This window comes from Entelurus aequoreus, linkage group LG10 (assembly GCF_033978785.1).
Source record: "Entelurus aequoreus isolate RoL-2023_Sb linkage group LG10, RoL_Eaeq_v1.1, whole genome shotgun sequence".
NCBI classification, from domain to species: domain Eukaryota; kingdom Metazoa; phylum Chordata; class Actinopteri; order Syngnathiformes; family Syngnathidae; genus Entelurus; species Entelurus aequoreus.
In genome coordinates this window covers 33,606,852-33,627,657 of record NC_084740.1, presented here as the reverse complement: position 1 = coordinate 33,627,657, position 20,806 = coordinate 33,606,852, and the positions used below count along the sequence as shown (strand labels likewise).

The following is a 20,806-nucleotide window of genomic DNA, read 5'->3' as shown; positions in this document are numbered from 1 at the left end:
TGTTTCTTTTATTAGGTGGATTAACATTTTGTGATTTTTGTAAACAAAATAAAAAAACTACATTTTGAAAAATATGTTTTTAGGCTACCACTGTGCATATACGTTGTATGTTAGCAGCCAGGAGACGTTTTTGCAGCCTTTAACCTATTTTGAAAAGGTTTTATTATAAAATACGTACCAAATGATATGAATCAGGAATTGATTCTGAATAGAATCATCACCCCAAGAATCGGAATCATGAGGCGCCCAAAGATTCATGCCTCAAAACTAAAAGAACAAATACTTTTAGCCACACAATACTTTGATGCACATTGTTTCCTGCCTTTGGCAGACCACATAAAATGAAGTGGCAGGCCATATCTGGCCCCCGGGCCTTCAGTTTGACACCTGTGATGTAAAACTATATTTCTCTCCAAAGGGCACATAACGTGTGAGTGTGTAAACATGACTGCTTTGGCCGAAATGTATTACAGAATAAATGTCAATCAAATAATTGTGTTGTGTAGTTGTTATAAGGATTAACTGTGTTAGAGACCGCGTCATTATTGCCACCGTGCTAATTGTGCCTGCAGGGCACAGGCCAGCATGTTCGGCAGGTCACATATCAAATTTGACAGCTTTCACTGAATGGTGAAATTTGAACGGAAGAGAAAATCCCTTCAGCCAGATGTAGAGGCACATCCTGTGCCTGCTGCTTTGCCGTCAATTCTGCTACAGAGGTGGAAAGAAATAACGCACAGCAGGCCAGACACATAGGAAGCAGAGGAGATGGAAGGGTAGATGATGAAGAACACCATGAGACTACCAGTAGGAGAAAGAGAAACATGCTAGGATGAAGGAAGCCCTGCTGCTTTCTGGAAAGCATAACTACTTTCTGAGAGAACACCTTCAGAATCAGGGTCCCCAGCAGGCACAAGACATTAAAACAACGTTGAGAACTAGTTGAATTAGGTCCTGACGTTGAGCAACTCAAACATACCGTTGAAACAACATGCTTTTTGACGACGTTTAATCAATGTTGGGTTCTGACATTGATTTGACCAATGGAATTTGGTCATTTCCCAACCAATATTCTACAACACAAATACAACGTTGAAACAACATGCTTTTTGACAACGTTGATTTAACCATTGAAAAGTGGTTATTTCTCAACCACTATTCTTCAACACAAATACGACATTGAAACAACATGCTTTTTGACAACGTTTAATCAATGTCAGGTTGTGACGTTGATTTGACCATGTGGTCATTTCCCAACTATTATTCTACAACACAAATACCACATTGGAACGACATGTTTTTTGACAACATCTATTCAATGTTGGGTTCTGACATTGATTTGACCATTGAAATATGGTCATTTCCCAACCAATATTCTACAACACAAATAAAACGTTGAAACAACATGCTTTTTGACAACGTTTAACCAATGTTGGGTTCTGACATTGATTTGACCATTGAAATATGGTCATTTCCCAACCAATATTCTACAACACAAATACAACATTGAAACAACATGCTTTTTGACAACGTTTATTCAATGTCAGGTTGTGACGTTGATTTAACCAATGAAAAGTGGTTATTTCTCAACCACTATTCTTCAACACAAATACGACGTTGGAACAGCATGCTTTTTGACAACGTTTAATCAATGTCAGGTTGTGACATTGATTTAACCATGTGGTCATTTCCCAACTATTATTCTACAACACAAATACAACATTGGAACGACATGTTTTTTGACAACATCTATTCAATGTTGGGTTCTGACATTGATTTGACCATTCCAGTATGGTCATTTCCGAACCAATATTCTACAACACAAATAAAACGTTGAAACAACATGCTTTTTGACAACGTTTAATCAATGTTGGGTTCTGACATTGATTTGACCATTGAAATGTGGTAATTTCCTAACCAATATTCTACAACGCTAATACAACATTGAAACATCATGCCTTTTGACGACGTTTATTCAATGTCAAGTTGCGACGTTAATTTGACCATTGAAATTTGGTCATTACCCCCAACCAACAATGTGGATCCAACATCAGACATCAACATTGTCTCAATGAACAAATGCAACTATTTTGCAACGTTGTTTCAAAGTCAGTTTTAAAGGACGTGTATGTCTAATCAACGTTGTATCAATTACTTGTGCCTGCTGGGTCAGTCCAGCATGAGGGATTGATTAGATCTGATCCAAATTGATGGCCAGATCGCCCTCCCTTCCAGCTGCTGCACTAGACATAAAGCACTCTCATTAAGGAAGTAAACAGGGAAGAAAATTAGACATTGTTTCAGAGTTCTTGCAAATATGCCATTATAGACCTGGCTTTGTGCACTGGGAACAGAAAAGGGTTTTCTTAAATCGGTTCATTATGTCGTTTTATTGAAAGTATTTTCAGTGGGGGTGGTGGTCGTGGTTAGGGCCTCGCATGGCAGCTCCCGCCATCAGTGTGTCAAATGTGTGTGCGTGAACGGTTTGAGTACCTTGAAGGTAGAAAAGCGCTATACAAGTATAACCCATTTACCATTTCTTCAATTCAGACAAGTTTTAGGTAAAACGTTTGTAGTATTTTTAAAATAAAAACTACAAACTAATCATTTACCACAGAGGTTGGGTATGAAACTTTTTGACCTGGTGGACCATCTTTTCCACTGCAGAGGGGACCGGGGGTCAACGTAAATCAGTAATCTTACTCTTGATTTGAATCATATTTAATAATTATATCAAACCAACTTGCAGTTTAACAGGATCAACCTTGTTAAATGATTTGAAAGCATGTATTTGTTATGTTTTACAGGAGGAGTTGAGACGGCACAGACACAAAGGGGCAGTAAAGCTCTATGATTTATTATATATATATAGACAATATATATAATAATCAAACAATAATAATATAAACTAAGGAAATGGAGTGTGACAAGAATCCAAGAGTGTGTATGGTGTGAGACTATGTGTAGTATTTAATGAGTATGTTACCGGGAATGTTGGGCGAGAGGCGGAACATAACTTTGATGTCTTTGTCCTTCAGGTTGGGATCATCGACGACGACATATTCGAGGAGGACGAGCACTTCTTTGTACGTCTACTCAACCTGCGTGTCGGCGACGCAGAGGGGATGTTTGAGAGCGACGAGGCGGGCGCCATCCCCAAAGCTCGCCTGATGGAGCCCCTGGTCGCCACGGTGACCATCCTGGACGACGACCACGCCGGCATCTTCACCTTCAGCGAGCGCATGGTGCGGGTGAGCGAGAGCGTGGGCACCATGGAGGTGACGGTGGTGCGCAACTCGGGCGCCCGCGGCACGGTCATCCTGCCCTACCACACCGAGTCGGGCACGGCGAAGGCCGGCGAGGACTTTGAGGACGCGCAGGGGGAGCTGGAGTTCACTAACGACCAGACCACGTGAGTCATCTCTCAATAGCAACAATTAAGCCACTGTCTTCCTTTTTCGACGTTTGCTTCTTTACTATCTGTTCTTTTTTTATTTATCTCATTTTTCTTTCTTCTTCCTTATTCTCCCTGCCATTAGCCGCTGGTGTCTTCCCGCCCTCCACTCTTTAGTTCCCTGCTGTCTCCTTCCGTTGTCAGGTCATATTTGCTCTGCTCCTCGTGAGCTGGTTGCCGTGGTGATATTTCACTCAGGCCTTCTCCGGAGACACTAACAGGTTTCATCACCCTCATCACTTCGTCTTCCTCTCCAGATGCTACGCCATCATGCCAAACACTCGCCAACGCAATTCTCACACGTCGTTCCACTCGTCTTTTAGGGATTTACTGGGGGTGGGGAGACTGCAAACTCGGTAGAAGTTGGCACCCGCATTAACTTTCAGATGTCAGATCTGTTGACGGGAGTGTGTGTGTGTGTGTGTGTGTGTGTGTGTGTGTGTGTGTGTGTGTGTGTGTGTGTGTGTGTGTGTGTGTGTGTGTGTGTGTGTGTGTGTGTGTGTGTGTATGTGTGTGTGTTCTGGGGCAATGCATACTTAATGGGGACATCGCTTTGTTTACACAAAAAAGGGACAAAAAAACAGGTCCCCTAAAGGGAAACCTTTTTAAATGATAGTCAGATCCATTCTGAAGATGCCTAAGTGATGAGTAATGAGTTTGTATTTTTTTGTCTGTGAGACATTACAAGGTTGTCCATGGTCCTAAAGGACTTACCTGGACAGAGACACTACAAGGTCTTCCATGGTCCTCAAAGACAGACCTGGACAGAGACATTACAATGTATTCCATGGTCCTAATGGACAGACCTGGACAGAGACATTACAAGGTTGTCCATGGTCCTAAAGGACAGACCTTGACAGAGACGTTACAAGGTCTTCCATGGTCCTCAAATACAGACCTGGACAGAGACATTACAATGTCTTCCATGGTCCTCAAATACAGACTTGGATAGAGACATTACAAGGTCTTCCATGGTCCTCCAATACAGACCTGGACAGAGACATTACAAGGTCTTCCATGGTTCTCAAATACAGACTTGAACAGAGACCTTACAAGGTCTGTGTGTGTTCTGGCAATGCATACTTAATGGGGACATCACTCTGTTTACACAGTCACCTTTAGGGACCTCTGACGGTATGGGAACAAAAAAACAGGTCCCCTAAAGGGAAACCTTTTTAAATGATAGTCAGATCCATTCTGAAGATGCCTAAGTGATGAGTAATGAGTTTGTATTTTATTTCTGTGGTTTTAGGTAAGAGAAGATAATCTTTTATTGATCCCACAACAGGGAAATTTGGGTTACTTTGTTTACATGTTTCAAATATTGGTAAAAGAGAAAATGAATTTTCTTGAAAAGTGAAACATTTGTTATCCTGGCATTAATAGTACTGTGATTCTGTATGGTATCCAACCTTAGTTAAAACTAATATATTTTTACAAAAACAAAATCTGGTTTAGTGTTCCTTAGGATGACATTTTCATACAGCATGATTATAAAACATTTTTAATGTCAAGACTTGGTCCTTGGGGTTTGTTTTCCCGGAAGGCAACGGAAAGTTGGCGCGGGCAAGACGTGAATGTGAGTACATTTTTTAAATTAATCTATCAAAAAAAGGAACAAACAAAAAGCGCTCACAGCGGAGGTACAAAACTTGGCTAATGAAAACAAAAGACTTGCACAAAGGCAAAAAACTATGAACATGAAACAAAAACTTACTTGGCATGGAACTGTCAACATGGCATGAAGAAGAGTGATGATAAAGTGTGATGTCGCCAGGCAGACTAACTAAATGAAAACTGAAAACAATGGGCTTAAATAATACAGACATGATTGACAACGGGTGTGTGAGTCCGAATGTGAAAACAGGTGCAACTAATCGGTCGTCATGGTGACAAAACAAGAGTGCACAAAGAGTCCAAAAACAAAACCGAAAATTACTAAAACAAAACATGATCACACAGACATGACAATTACCTTAAAGTATGATTCACATTCAGAATTTTCCATCCTTCTATATATGGTAGTTGGCGTTGCAGACAACTTCATTACTGCTAAATAGCAGTTTTCAGTAATGTGACAAAAGATGCAGGATTTGCTATAACATTTAAGTGGTGAAACTTCTTATAAGAGGACAGCTGTAGTGCTGTATTCTGAGGATCATGTCATATTTAATTTGAACTTTTTTTTTTTTTTTAAATGGTCCTCAGTAGTCACGTACAAATTTGTGCGAATTATGCAAAATTATTTAAATTTGGTCCCCATGAACCATATTAACTCTTTTTTCCCAAGGCCCCCCGTAAGAATGATCAGCACATTACTTCATCAATCCAGAGATTTAAAGACGTGTATGAGCTAACTGGGCAGTGGACATTTGACCTCTTTTTTTTTATGCCTCCACAACCTGTAGAAAGGGTGGTCCCCACAAGTGATGATCAAAAAATGTGGTCCCCATTCCAAATGATAACATGTGTGTGTGTGTGTGTGTGTGTGTGTGTGTGTGTGTGTGTGTGTGTGTGTGTGTGTGTGTGCGTGTGCGTGCGTGCGTGCGTGCGTGCGTGCGTGCGTGCGTGCGTGCGTGCGTGCGTGCGTGCGTGCGTGTGTGTGCAGTCAAACACTCCTGGTGAGGATAATCGATGATGAAGAATACGAAAAACACGAAAACTTCTTCATCGTCTTGGAGGAGCCACGCTGGCTGAAGAGAGGAATCTCAGGTAACCTCATCACTCTCAGACAACAGGCGTAGCACACACTACACACACCATGGTAGACTCACACACTTCACACTCCAAGCCCCGGGGGCTTTTTGCCCCACAGCTCGATCATTATTGGCCCTCTGCATTTTGTAGAAAGTAAATAGCTATTAATAAGATGTATGAATAAATGTTAGATGATTATGCTCAGTCACCTATAACCATGTGTTGGGAATAACACCAAACAGTAACGGCACAACTGACGCTGTTACTTTTTCATATTATTGATGTAGATGCCCATATTTGCTGTACAGATTTACTTTACAAAAGAGAAGTGTGGGATACTTCTTTTGTTGCCTTATTTGTATTTGACTTTATTGAATGGACTTATATTAATGTTTGGCGTTACTTTTACGTATGTTACAGTCACCGATACATTTGGTGTAACATGGCACGCCACTTTTGATGTGGTTCTATGTCAACAAGAAAGCGTCAGAAGCACAGCAAGTTGAATGTAGGAAACATCTTTTTTATTAGTGCAAGCAGCAGCTTGATATCCACAGGAATAGGCGACAGATACACAGCAAACTTACTACACAACATGTAAGTATACATATAAACACACACAATTACTGTACTCCTACTACTACAGGGCAATAATATACAACAATAATGTACAAAAATGTTATTGCCCTATTATCCGGACTGACAAACGACTAATCTATGGGGGTTTTTTTTTGCTGACGACTAAATTACGGAATGGTTTAAGCAAAGAAATCAAACCATGTACTAAAATGACCCACTTTAAGAAACTCCTAAGTGTTTACAAAATACAAGAAAAAAGAATCCTGATAAACATCTTGAATCTTGTTAAAAAAAGGAAAAATCGTACTCATTTCGAAGGATGAATAGACATCAATGACTTTTCTGTTTGGTTTGATCAGCCGTTAACTACCGTGTTACAGGCAGCGTTTGGAAACAATTAAGGTATTAAAATAAACATTTACAAAATCTTTCTATGAAAATATCTAATTTCAGGGCGTGCTCGTATACAGTATGTATCTGAGGCTTATTGTCCGGTGCGACTGATAATATGTAACAATCTTTTTATCCTTCTAAAATGTAATGGTGCGGCTTATTTACCGATGCGGCTTATAGTCCAGAAAATATGGTAAGTGATAATCATGTAATTCTATCATACCCCGTTTGTGGACAAGGAGAGATATAGCCACCCAAGCAGGTTCAATTGTTGTATTAACTATCGCTAGCAATCATTTACATTATTAAAGAATAATTCCGTTCGTAATTCAATTACTTTTTTGAGAAATTAACAAGTATGGGTGTCCCGATTTTACATATATAGATATATATATATATATATATATATATATATATATATATATATATATATATATATATATATATATATATATATATATATATATATATATATATATATATATATATATATATATATATATATATATATATATATATATATATATACACTACCGTTCAAAAGTTTGGGGTCACATTGAAATGTCCTTATTTTTTAAGGAAAAGCACTGTACTTTTCAATGAAGATAGCTTTACACTAGTCTTGACTTTAAAGAAATACACTCTATACATTGCTAATGTGGTAAATGACTATTCTAGCTGCAAATGTCTGGTTTTTGGTGCAATATCTACATAGGTGTATAGAGGCCCATTTCCAGCAACTATCACTCCAGTGTTCTAATGGTACAATGTGTTTGCTCATTGGCTCAGAAGGCTAATTGATGATTAGAAAACCCTTGTAACAGTTTAGCTTGTTACAGAAGCTACAAAACTGACCTTCCTTTGAGCAGATTGAGTTTCTGGAGCATCACATTTGTGGGGTCAAATAAACGCTCAAAATGGCCAGAAAAAGAGAACTTTCATCTGAAACTCGACAGTCTATTCTTGTTCTTAGAAATGAAGGCTATTCCACAAAATTGTTTGGGTGACCCCAAACTTTTGAACGGTAGTGTATATATATATATATATATATAGTCAAGATTTCTGAGGTTTATCCATTATACAGTGCTCAATACCGGGGTAGAGCAGAATATAAGTTAGGTCAGGAAAAAACCCAGAGGCTATTAATACAATTTTATAAAATCCCCTGAAGAGCAGGGAAACCTGCGAAACAGGCTTGTAGGGGTGAAATAGCCTCTGTGTATTTGCCTGACCTAACGTAAGCTCACAAGGTTGGCTTGTTCTTGTATTTTAGTCAAGTCATTTACAAAAAGTAAACATGGTAGGCTATAGGCTACTAGGAGTTAGCAGCTACACAACAGCTAAGGAAGACATATGTAGTAATTGAAACAAAAAATGTTTTAATATCGTGTAAAAGTCCATTCATTTCAGCAATTCAACATCGCATGTGAAACTAATGCGTAATATTACCTCATTGTGTGCAAAGTGAGATATGTCAAGCATTTTTTTGTTATAACTTTGGTGATCATGGTTTTTTCAAAACCAGAAATGTTCTGAAATTTCCGATTCAAGGTTTTAAAAAGTGTTAAGCCAAATCATCAAAATCATTTGACAACATTTCAAAAGAAGCCTTGAAATATCTTGAGTTGCATGTGAGCCTATGTAATATATTAGTGTAAACGTCTCTTCGTGTGGGGGCTGGGGGGGTTCTCCTGAGGCCGATAGATCTCCTGGAGCCCGGTATACAGGTTTGAGCAAGTCTTTATTAACATAATATACACCAGGGTGCAGCCAGGGTGCAGGACTTTTTAGTCACGCGTGTCCGTGCTTCCTCTCTCTCGGTCTCCTCATGTGTGTGTGCTTCTGCTCCCAGCCGCCATCTCCCCCATCGTGGCCCCGGGCCGCTGCTGTCAGCTGGGCTTCGGAGCCGGGCCATACACACTCCATTCCCGCAGGAGGCGCGCCGACCACGCCCCCCTCCACAATTAGTTTTACATTGTAGCTCTAATTGCTGGTATAAACAAACCTTTGATGTAAAAAATTGTAAGTGTTTCTAATTCAAGTGAATTATATTTATATGTATATTTTCTCTAGTGACTCAGAGTGCTTTACATTGAGAAACACATTATCTACATTTGAGTTACATTTATATTCAAGGAGCTTTATTTGTCATACCCGTACACATTCGCACATATACGGTACGAAATTTGAATTCAGGTCCTTGCGAGAGTTAGGAAAAACAGTAATAAATAATACATAGGCATTACCATAAGGCACTTAACAAGATTAGCTGGCTAAAGACACTGTGTGGAATGATATATATATATAAGGGGAGCAGAGGGGCAGAAAAGAGCAGTGGGAGACTATGTAGCGTTCAGCAGTCTGACAGCTTCAGGGAAGAATTGATTGATTGATTGATTGATTGAAACTTTTATTAGTAGATTGCACAGTGAAGTACATATTCCGTACAATTGACCACTAAATTGTAACACCCGAATAAGTTTTACAACTTGTTTAAGTCGGGGTCCACTTAAATTGATTCATGGTACAGATATATACTATTTTCTGTAAAGTTTTCTGAAAGCTGTCTCTGAGCCTGGTGGTTTTACTCCTTATGCTTGCCTGCGGGAGGGGTTGAAAGAGTCCTTCATGATGCGGAGGGCCCTCCCCCCGCATCCTGCGCGTAAAGTCCTGAGGTGTTGCACAGAAGACCGTGGGAAGCAGCCTTCACCACCCTCTGCAGAGCCTTCCTAATGCAGCTGCCGTGCTCTCCACCACACAGTTGTAGAATCTCTTTAGGACTGAGCTCCCAGGTCCAGATGGCCCTAGCTTCCTGAGGAAATAGTCGGTGCTCCCGACACCTCAAGTTGGACACCCCTTCCACAGCTGCTCCTCCGATGTCCAGGAGAGGAGGGGTGCCTCTGTACCTTCTGAAGTCGACCACCGTCTACTTGGTCTTCTTCACGTTGATGTAGAGGTTGTTTTCTCGGCATCACTGCTCTAAGTGTTCAACCTCCTGTGGGTGTGGGTGGCACTGGGAGCAAGGTGGGAGAAGTGTGCATAATGATGCAATATGTACATACAGCTAGCCTAAATAGCATGTATACATCGATTTGCTTGCAGTCATGGATTGACCAAATATGCCTGATAAGCACTCCAGCAAATCAATAAAAATCAACAAAGCTCACCTTTGTGCATTCACGCACAGCATAAAACTTTTGGTAGACAAACTGAGACAAAGAAGTAGTGGCATAAAACACGTCTTTCTGTGGCAGCATCATGTAACCACACTACGATGAGTTCAAGGATTGCTGAAATTAGTAGGACAAAACGGTGCTTGCCAAATACTCTCATCAGTGTTGCATGTTTAACCCAAACAATGGAATTTCTAACAATTAGGAAGGTTTGTTCTCCTACAGAAAATATATTAAAACAAACAAAAAAAAAATTTCTTGTCTTTTTCCATTTTCACTCATCTCTGAAAGAGGTCCAGGGAGCCACTAGGGCGGCGCTGCATGTGGCTCTAAAGCCGAGGGTTGCTGAACCCAGCCTAGCATGTACTGACGCACAGTACAATGGATTGCTTTTCGTTTAAAAGCTCATACCAGCATTCTTCCCTGCTTGGCACTCAGCATCAAAGGTTGGAATTGGGGGTTAAATCACCAAAAATTATTCCCGGGCGCGGCGCCGCTGCTGCCCAGTGCTCCCCTCACCTCCCAGGGGGTGAACAAGGGGATGGGTCAAATGCAGAGGTAAAATTTCATTACATCTAGTGTGTGTGTGACAATCATTGGTACTTTAACTTAACTTTAACTGTACACATACAAACTGTAGCACACAAAAAATCAATCAATGTTTATTTATATAGCCCTAAATCACAAGTGTCTCAAAGGGCTGCACATTTAATAAAAAAAACGTTATTATGGTCTTACCCTTACTTAGAAATGAAGTCCATGCGCCGCTGTTGTGCTGGATTAATGCACCCCCGCCATAGAATGCACCCCCTGACGGGAGTGTTATATCAACTAAAGCCCACACTTAAACTTTCCACGTGCAAGATTGAATCTATTTAAAAAAGTTATTTAATAAGAAGCCAAAAAGTGCAAAAACAATAATGTTCGTGTTGGAGGAGTTGTGAATGAATGAAATATGAAATCCGTGCTGCAGTCTGCAGGTGTACCTAATGTTGTGGCCCTGCAGTCATTCACAACTCCTCCAACACGAACATTATTGTTTTTGCACTTTTTGGCTTCTTATTAAATAACTTTTTTAAATAGATTCAATCTTGCACGTGGAAAGTTTAAGTGTGGGCTTTAGTTGATATAACACTCCTGTCAGGGGGTGCATTCTACGGCGGGGGTGCATTCTCTACCACCAGGAGGTGGGATTACTGCGAGCCTCAGCCAGTGCGTCTTCGCAGCCGTTTTATGATTGCTCAGCACAAGAAATACGTTACACACATACAGTTGTTGACAAAATACACTGTACATTATATACCTCAGCTAACTAAACTATGGAAATGTATAATATAGTTCATATAGCAATACGGTCTCACTGCACAGCAGGCCAGCAGTTAGCCGAGTCCGCAATTCATGTTGAGGCACAACGCAGTTGAATAAAAATAATCTAAAACTGGTGAAGTTAAATGGAAAATAACTTTATAGTATAATCACTGGATACTTATAACAATTAAAAAAAAAATGTTTCTTTTTACATTTTTTTTCTTTCCATGATGGCACGTGAGGCCCCGCCTCACCTGCCTCCCCTGACTGCACGTCACTGATCTATACCTACATACACCTGACACGCCAAACACATACAACAAAGCCAAGTTTCGACAAACAGGAGAAGAGTTTGTGTTGGTTTTCATGGTGCAAACAGGACGTGACGGGATGACTCATGTGAGCGTTTAGTGGACAAGCCATTTAACTTATAGAGTGTTCTCCTCCCTCCCTCTTTGCCTTCATCACAGCCCTGCTGCTCAGCCAAGGTAAGATGGCTCCTTTGTGTCTATAAGTAAACATGGCGCCAACTAATCCTCCTTCTAAATTTGCTGCAACGTTCCCTCAGCCTCACGCTGTTCACTCAGCTTGCTTTTTGTTTGCTTTTCTTCTAACCGTCAGCTCCCAATTATTGTTGTTGTTTGGAAATGACTGCATGGCAGGAAGCAGATGTTTACAAAAAATGATGTCCTGCTGCTTTGCCACCAGCCTTCTCGCTTTTATCACTTTGATTACGTGCTGAGTTAGCGTGCTTTTACACACATCCACCTTGCATGCTGTCTTTGTCATCATTTCTTTGTACCTTACCTGTAGTTCTCTGTGCAACAATGCATGCCCACATAAATGGATGACAACGGGGTTTGTGAGACGTCCTCAAGTGTAGTGTAACATGCGTGTAATTGTGTCTATTCTTCCTAATTCTTTCCTCAGAGGGGGCGGAGGGTCAGATGAGTGCGGAGGAGGAGGAGGCCCGTCGGATCGCTGAGATGGGGAAGCCCATCCTGGGAGAGCACAGTCGCCTGGAGGTGGTCATTGAGGAGTCCTACGAGTTCAAGGTGTGACTTTCTTCTATTTCATTCTTTGTGATGCAGGATATCTTAGTTCAGTGTTTTTCAACCACTGTGCCGCGGCGCAGTCGTGAGATACAGTCTGGTGTGCCGTGGGAGATTATCTAATTTCCCTATTTGGGTTAAATTATTTTTTGCAAACCAGTAATTATAGTCTGCAAATGATGTGTTGTTGTTGAGTGTCGGTGCTGTCTAGAGCTCGGCAGAGTAACTGTATAATACTCTTCCATATCAGTAGGTGGCAGCCTGTAGCTAATTGCTTTGTAGATGTCGGGAACAGCAGGAGGCATGGTGCAGGTAAAAAGGTATCTAATAGAATAGAATAGAAAGTACTTTATTGATCCCTGGGGGAAATTCAGCACCTAATGCTTAAACCAAAAATAAACAAAAGGTGAGTTCCCCTAAGAAAAGACATTGAAGCTTAGGGAAGGCTATGCAGAACGAAACTAAAACTGAACTGGCTACAAAGTCAACAAAAACAGAATGCTGGACGACAGCAAAGACTTGCTGTGGAGCAAAGACGGCGTCCACAATGTCACCCACATCTGCGGTCCTCTCCAAGGTTTCTCATTGTCATCCCACTGGGTTGAGTTTTTCCTTGCCCTGATGTGGGATCTGAACCGAGGATGTCGTTGTGGCTTGTGCAGCCCTTTGGGACACTTGTGATTTAGGGCTATATAAATAAACATTGATTGATTTATTGATATCCAACGACTTTTTACTGTCAACTTAGTTTAGTTTTTTAATGATTTCTGCTGGTGGTGTGCCTCCAGATTTTTTCAACGCAAAAAATGTGCCTTGGCTCAAAACAGGTTGAAAAACACTGTCTTAGTTGATGTACAAGTTATACCCGTACATTTTTTATTTCAACAGTCGCAATTGTAGTGCTATTTTAGTCCACGTTAGGGCACAGTTTCAGTGGCACAAAATAGTAAGCCCAAGAAAAGAAAAAACATACTAAATATCAGTGGTGTGCTGTCAGGGCCAGCAAGGCCTTCTCTGCTGGCCTAACATAACCAGAAATCATGATCATAATTAGAGATAAAAGCAATTTTTTATTTACTTTCCCTAAATATCTAAAAGTATTCATTCTCTTCATGTCATATTATGCTCCTTCCAGTGCTGTTGTTTTTAGCTTATAGGGTTAGTTAACCCTAACCCTAACCCTCCTTTAATGCGCCCTATAATCCAGTGCACCTAATATATGAAAAAAGATTAAAAAAATAGACCATTCATCGGCAGTACGCCTTATCTGGTGCGCCCTATGGTCCGGAAAATACGGTACTAATCCAATGTTCTGCAAAACAAGGGACTCAAAAACTGATGAAAATATTACAATTACGCAGTGCTAAAATACATAAATTTTAACTAAATTAATAATAGATAATAATACTATATGTTTCTGTCAATTGGATTTAAGTTAGAATGAAAATACTTAACCATTTAGTCATAATTTTTGCGCCTAAGAAACTTCTCTATGGCCTTGTTCACACTGCAGGTCAATCCCGATTTTTCTGCCCCTATGCGGCCTGTATCAGATTTTTTCATGTCAGTGTGAACAGTAAAATTCTGAATTTTTCATATTCGACCCAGTCCTCTTTCGTATGTGGAAATAAACCGGATGTATATGCCATGCGTTCCCAATGTGAACGTCAGCGATACGCGTCATAATTATTTGCCAAAATACGGTTACAAAAATAAATACAATTACAATTACAAAATAAATAGTTGACAACGGAGCAGAAAACAGGTGAAAATAATTAGTTTTAAGAACTCATAGAAAAGTTGTACCACTCCTGTCTCAACTGTAATCAGATCAGATCAGACCAGAAGAGTTTGTATTGCCATTGTTTGAGAACGGGTTCACAAACTAGGAATTTTACTTGGCGCAATCATGCAACATAAAACACATATAACACAATAGAATAACATGAGCTGTAACTGAGCTATCAGATCTTGTTATTGTTCATGTGCCTGATGGCCGAGGGGAAAAAACTGTTCACGAGAGGTGTGGGTCTGGATGGACCGTAGTCTCCTGCCTAATATCGTACATGGTAATTGGGATTTTTTATATATTGTATATATTATATAAAAATATAATATAATATATCATTATATATTATATACTCTGTATATAATATATAAATATTACATATTTGTTATATTTTATATTGCTACTATGGTACATTTTTAGTCTACTTTATACCTGCATTATCCTTCCCATCCATACCCTTTCCATCCTTTGTAACTGAGCTACTGTGTGGAACAATTTCCCTTGTGGATCAATAAAGTTTGTCTAAGTCTAAGTCTAACTGCTTGCCCTTAGACATGCTCTTCAAGCACACATCAAAGCAAATTATCCTGTAAAACTGCAAGAGCCAAAATACTTGTCTTCTTCCTTCTTAATATTCTACGCGCAATAATTCGGTTCAGAAAATGTTGACTTTGATTGCACAAAATCTTTTGAAATTGCCACAAATGTGTCAGTACTGAGTGGAAGCCATCTTTACTTCCTTAGACACTGCAGTGTCTGCGACAGGTCAGGTTGCATTCACATTTGAAATCACTTTTTTTTTTGTAATGTGAACAGCCACATAAAAAGACCGAATTTGACCAAAAAAAATCCGAATTGGACACCCGACCCTGCAGTGTGAACGTAGTAGCGTAAGACTTTAGTCTTCTTCTGTTTGTTTGAGATTATCATTACTGCCACAGGTGGTGGAAAAGTGTATTACAACTGCGGCACATGCAGACCACAACTGAGAAACAGATCATCTTTGTCGGGGGCCCAGCAATGGCCCCTATGGTTAAACCCTGTACTAAACATTCCAGCAGTCACCAAAGACAGAAAGACAGGTGTAGATTTGTGTTATGTAAACAAAGCAGTGACTATATCAACGTGGATATCTCATCACACATTCAGAAAAGCAGATATTGCTGAGGAAACGGCAACAAAAGACGCCAGGATGTTTAATTTATGCTCAACTTTTCATGACATTCTATTGTCCACTGGTTGACTCGCATCGATCGCGTGAGGCCGCAGAGAAAGCGCCTGGGAAATTGCTGACGTAAAACACTGTGGCTCTACCCGGCTGATAATAGCGTTCTTGGCGTGTTAATGACTTATTGATGTTGCAAAAAGCCTTGACCCGAGCGCCTCTGACTGCCTTACACAATTCATCTCGCACGTGGAACAGGCCTCGCCCTCTAAATGCACGAAGCACCAATATTAGTATGAGCATTAAAAATGTAGGCTGAAAACATCATGTTCTACGGACTATATGAACCTGCCAACTAGTTTATGGACAGGAGTACTGTCTGGATTGTTATGGGTCACACTTCTGCTGCGTCACCTCCTGTTGCGTGCCCTGACGAGCGCACCGCAGGCCACGCCCACGGGCGCTCTCTCTCTGCTGCAAGCGCGCTTCCGCGCGGCTGCAAACGCTCGGCAATCTACGCACCTGTCCATGATGAGCGATCAGCCTTCTTAAACCAGCGCAACCTGAGATCCGACGCCAGAACGTAGCTTCTCGTATCCAGTACACTCCCCGTCATCCTTCCTCGTGGTCAAGCTGTGTGCTTTGTCACTTTGGACCTCCCTGTGGAACCCCCTTGCCTTCCTGGATTTTCGACCTCACGCCTGTCACCCGACCACGACGCCGCGCTCCTGTCCTTGACTATCCGCCTGTCCTCCGACACTCGAGCCTGCCTTGCCCTTATTTGGACTTCCGCCTGGATCAACACTCACCTTCAACACCCTCTGACAACCACGCTCAGATAAGTGCTCACATTTAGTCACACCACATCTCTTTGGTTTAATTACACATCTCATTTACACACCAAGCTGTTAATAAACAAGCTGACAGCTAAACAACGTCATATCTCTGTCATCTTCTTCTCCCGATATCACGTCACATGGATCCCTTGTTCTCATTAGGGTCAGGGCCAGCTGACTTTGAGAGGTCGGGGTACACACCGGACTGGTCGCCAACCATTTGACACACATAAATACAACCATTCACACTCACATTCACACATATGAACAATGTATTAGTCCAACATGCTAACCCCTATGCCTCTGTGCTGCCACCTCTTCATCAATTAATCAATTGATTAGGGGGTTGGACTAGACCAGTTACATAACGTAGAGGTTTAAGTGTAGACCTTTAGGACATATCCCTGCAGGCACAAGACAATAAAACAACATTGAGAACTTGTTGAATTAGGTCCTGACGTTGAGCAACTCAAAGATAATGTTGAAACAACATGCTTTTTGACTACGTTTAATCAATGTTGTGTTGTGACGTTGATTTGACCATTGAATTTTGGTAATTTCCCACCCAATATTCTACAACACAAACACAACGTTGAAGCAACATGCCTTTTGACAACGTTTATTCAATGTCAGGTTGTGACGTTGATTTGACCATTGAAATTTGGTAATTTCCCAACTAATATTCTACAACACAAATACAACGTTGAAACAACATGCTTTTTGACAACGTTTATTCAATGTCAGGTTGTGACGTTGATTTGAGCATTGAAATGTGGTCATTTCCCAAATAATATTGTACGACACAAACATAACATTGAAACAACATGCTTTATGACGACGGCTATTGAATGTCAAGTTGCGACGTTGATTTGACCATTGAAATTTGGTCATTTCCCAACCAACAACGTGGATTCAACGTTAGACATCAACGTTGTCTCAATGTACAAATACAACTATTTTGCAATGTTGTTTCAAAGTTAATGTTGAGCGTGACCAGTCTTCCTCTCAGGTAATAAAACACACTAGTCAATCCCAAGTTCTTTTGGATGACATATATGTCCAGTAAGAAGGACCACCGAGACAGAATAGCACTTGGCCAGGTTTTACTAAAGCTTTAGGAGACCAACGTGACAATAGCATCAACAAAAAGAGGTCTAAATCTAAACAAAAAGAGTCGGCTTATTTAGCGCGAAAACAGCCCCTCTCGCCCAGAAAGGAGCACAGCTCAGGCCTTCAAAACAGATAACAACTTTCCAAAACAGCTCTGTGAGCCGACCAACAGGAGCCCTTAAAACAAAACAAAGAGTTTACTAGCACACACTACATAGGAAAATACTAGCTGCTTTAAACATGACTATGGATTAAAAAAGAACACTTAAAAATATCTCATTCTCACATTAGTTTTAAAGGACATGGATGTATAATCAATGTTGTATCAATGTCTTATACCTGTGGGGATGCTTATACCTTTGTGGAATCCAGTACACAAAGTAAGGGCCGCGAAGATGTGCTCGTATGAGTTTTGGTCTGGAAGAACCAGAACAGCATGTCCAACATCAATAACCTCTGACATAAATTCCCTCAAGACAACATCCAAATATTTTGAAAGTTAATGGCCTCAAGGTAGCGCCTTAAGACTTGTCCTTGCTTCCGTCTGGCAGAGCACCGTCGACAAGCTCATTAAGAAGACCAACTTGGCGCTGGTCATCGGCACGCACTCCTGGAGGGAACAGTTTGTGGAGGCGGTCACTGTGAGCGCAGGTAAGCAAAATGTGTTTTATTGTATATTTGCCTCACATGTAGGGGTTACCAACTCTCTGAGAAAGGGATGCACAGGGCTGGCAAACCCGATTGTCTTCACCTCTACTGGCGTGGGGAATCATTCTTTCAATTATTTTGATGCATGTTCGTCAATACGAAAAAATTGAATTGTTTTTAAGTTTAAGTTTTAAAATGCAGTGGGACCTCGATTCACAAACTCAACTGGTTCTTGAACAGGGTTCATAAATCGAAAAGGTCGTATAGTGAAGCACATTTCTACATAAGAAACAATGTAGATGAATGAATGATGAATAATGGTTTCCAGCCTTGACAAAAGTCCCTTTTTAGTTAAAGTACCAGGAGAGTGGAAAAACAAGTTGCCTCTATATTTATCATATATATCTGATTTATGACACCAAAATACTTCCAAAGTATGCGAATAAATAGATTAAAATAGTGTCAGGTTCAAACACTGATGACATCTATTAAACAAGACAAGAGGCAAAGAAATTAAACAGACAGAATTCAATTTGGACTCAATTGAGGAGACACGTCTGGACACACTGTACCCTTGTACAGTATCTCAGCACGCTCTGCCAAAAGATTGCACTCCTTCTTTATTGGACTTTCTCCCCCCACCTGACCACAGCTGCTTCCAGAGGGAAGTGGGTCGTAAACAGCGTTGCCTTTGGTTACCGAACAGTTCAAAAGAAGATGTCGTAAAATAGTTCAAAAAGAGTTCCATAAAATAGTTCAAAAAGAGTTCCATAAAATAGTTCAAAAAGGGTTCGTAAAAAACACTACAAGAGTTTGTCTGGAAATTGGGCAGATCCTGCCATCTGTCCGCTTTGAAGTCACAGTGGAGTTTTACGAGCCTTCTTCCTGGTAGGCCCCAAAGACAGCTCCCGTCCCCCTGCCAGGAACTCAATGTAATACAAAGCTTTTGTGATAATTTAGAAACAATTATTCTAACAAATAGTATAAATCTCACAGAGATTCCCGAGCCATCTTGAGAGATAATGAGCAAGCCAGTCACGTGATCCGTGATGTAATGATCGATATTAAAGTGACTCACTTGATGGACGGGGACGTTTCCTGTTGATTTTGGGTAAGCAATCTAGTTCGCTTTGGCATATTTTTCCAGAAAAGTCTGTTCTCATCACAATGAAAAAATTGCTGTCAATCTCTTCAATACGAGCAAGCACAAAATGGCTGCCAGCGGGACACAAAATGAATGAATGAAGAGAGACATGGTTTGCATACAGGCATATTTGCCCCAACCTGAAAGTTTGCAAATAGAGGGGTTCGTAAATGTAGGTTCCAATGTAACATAATTAACAGAAATCGAAATGCTTTTCGAGTTCTGTTATTTCTCAGAGAGCGTAGACCCCCCAAAAGTAAAAAGTCCTGAATCCAGACGGTGATCCGGATCACCCCAAGCGTAATGACTTGTTCCTTATCCCATTCTGATATTTCCTTAACGTTTAATCAAAATGTGCCCATAACTTTTTGAGCTATCTATAGCGGAATGAAAGAAACAGAGTGACCTCTTTGTCACTGTGGATCTTAGAGTGTTAGGGCCCCCGTGCCATTGTCTAGTCTAAAAAGGACAGACACTATGGTCTTACTGGTTCTAATGGAACAGTTGATTTAACAAAAGAATGAAAGTACAAAGTATATTGGCACTAATCAAACGAGTCTTGGCAGCAAACGTGGAGTGCCCGCTGATCAACTGCGCTGGCGAATTGCGATCTGCTGGAGTGAGCGAGCGAGAGAGAGAGAGAAACGGAGCGCTTCCGGCTCCACCTCTGAGCTTTATCAACCAGGCGCCAGTCTGCTGTCCAATCACCACCTGTCAAATAGTAAGGAGAAATAATCAGTAAAGGAGACACAGGTGAGGGCGTACGTGCGGTATATATGTAACACCCCCAAATTGTGAATGGTGGGAAAAAAGGGCCACCATTCACCACAAAGGCACACGAGACAATGCATCAGCCAGAACTCACTAATAAAATACCAGAACTTATTTTTACGGGTTACATGTTTGCTCCGGCAGGCACGATTAGGGGTAGCAAAAATTTCATCCCTGACCATACTTGCCAACCCTCCCGTTTTTAGCGGGAGAATCCCGATATTCAGCGCCTCTCCCGACAACCTCCCGGCAGAGATTTTCTCCCGACAAACTCCCGGTATTCAGCCGGAGCTGGAGGCCACACCCCCTCCAGCTCAATGCGGACCTGAGACTGAGTGGGGACAGCCTGTTCTCACGTCAGCTTTCCTACAAAATAAACAGCTTGCCTGCCCAAAGACGTCATAACATCTAGGGCTTTTATAGAGTGCACAACTGCGCACACAACAAGGAGACGAAGCAGAAGAACGAGGAAATTACAGACATGGCGGCCGAAATGATATACTCATCATGAACGGAGAAGTTAAACAGGACAATACTGCCATCTAATGGATAGCCACTGGAACACTGAAATTCAAGTATTTTTTTTTTTTTCTATGTAAATAAAATAAAATAAAATAAAAATATATATAGCTAGAATTCACTGAAAGTCAAGTATTTCATATATATATATATATATATATATATATA

The 20,806-nt window shown here is 40.8% G+C and overlaps 1 protein-coding gene across 2 annotated transcripts in view; it reads left to right on the top strand.

Moving 5' to 3' along the window:
- LOC133658485 (sodium/calcium exchanger 2-like) overlaps positions 1–20,806 on the top strand; it is a 229,466-nt gene that overhangs the window by 188,817 nt on the left and 19,843 nt on the right. For both annotated transcript variants that reach the window (XR_009827479.1, XM_062060570.1), the window contains exons 11-15: positions 3,039–3,412; positions 6,063–6,166; positions 12,075–12,092; positions 12,535–12,659; positions 18,108–18,207. Coding sequence is in view for 1 of the 2 variants with exons in the window: in XM_062060570.1 (XP_061916554.1) it covers positions 3,039–3,412; positions 6,063–6,166; positions 12,075–12,092; positions 12,535–12,659; positions 18,108–18,207 (721 nt within the window). In the remaining variant the exon portion in view is untranslated. The remainder of the gene's footprint in view (positions 1–3,038; positions 3,413–6,062; positions 6,167–12,074; positions 12,093–12,534; positions 12,660–18,107; positions 18,208–20,806) is intronic.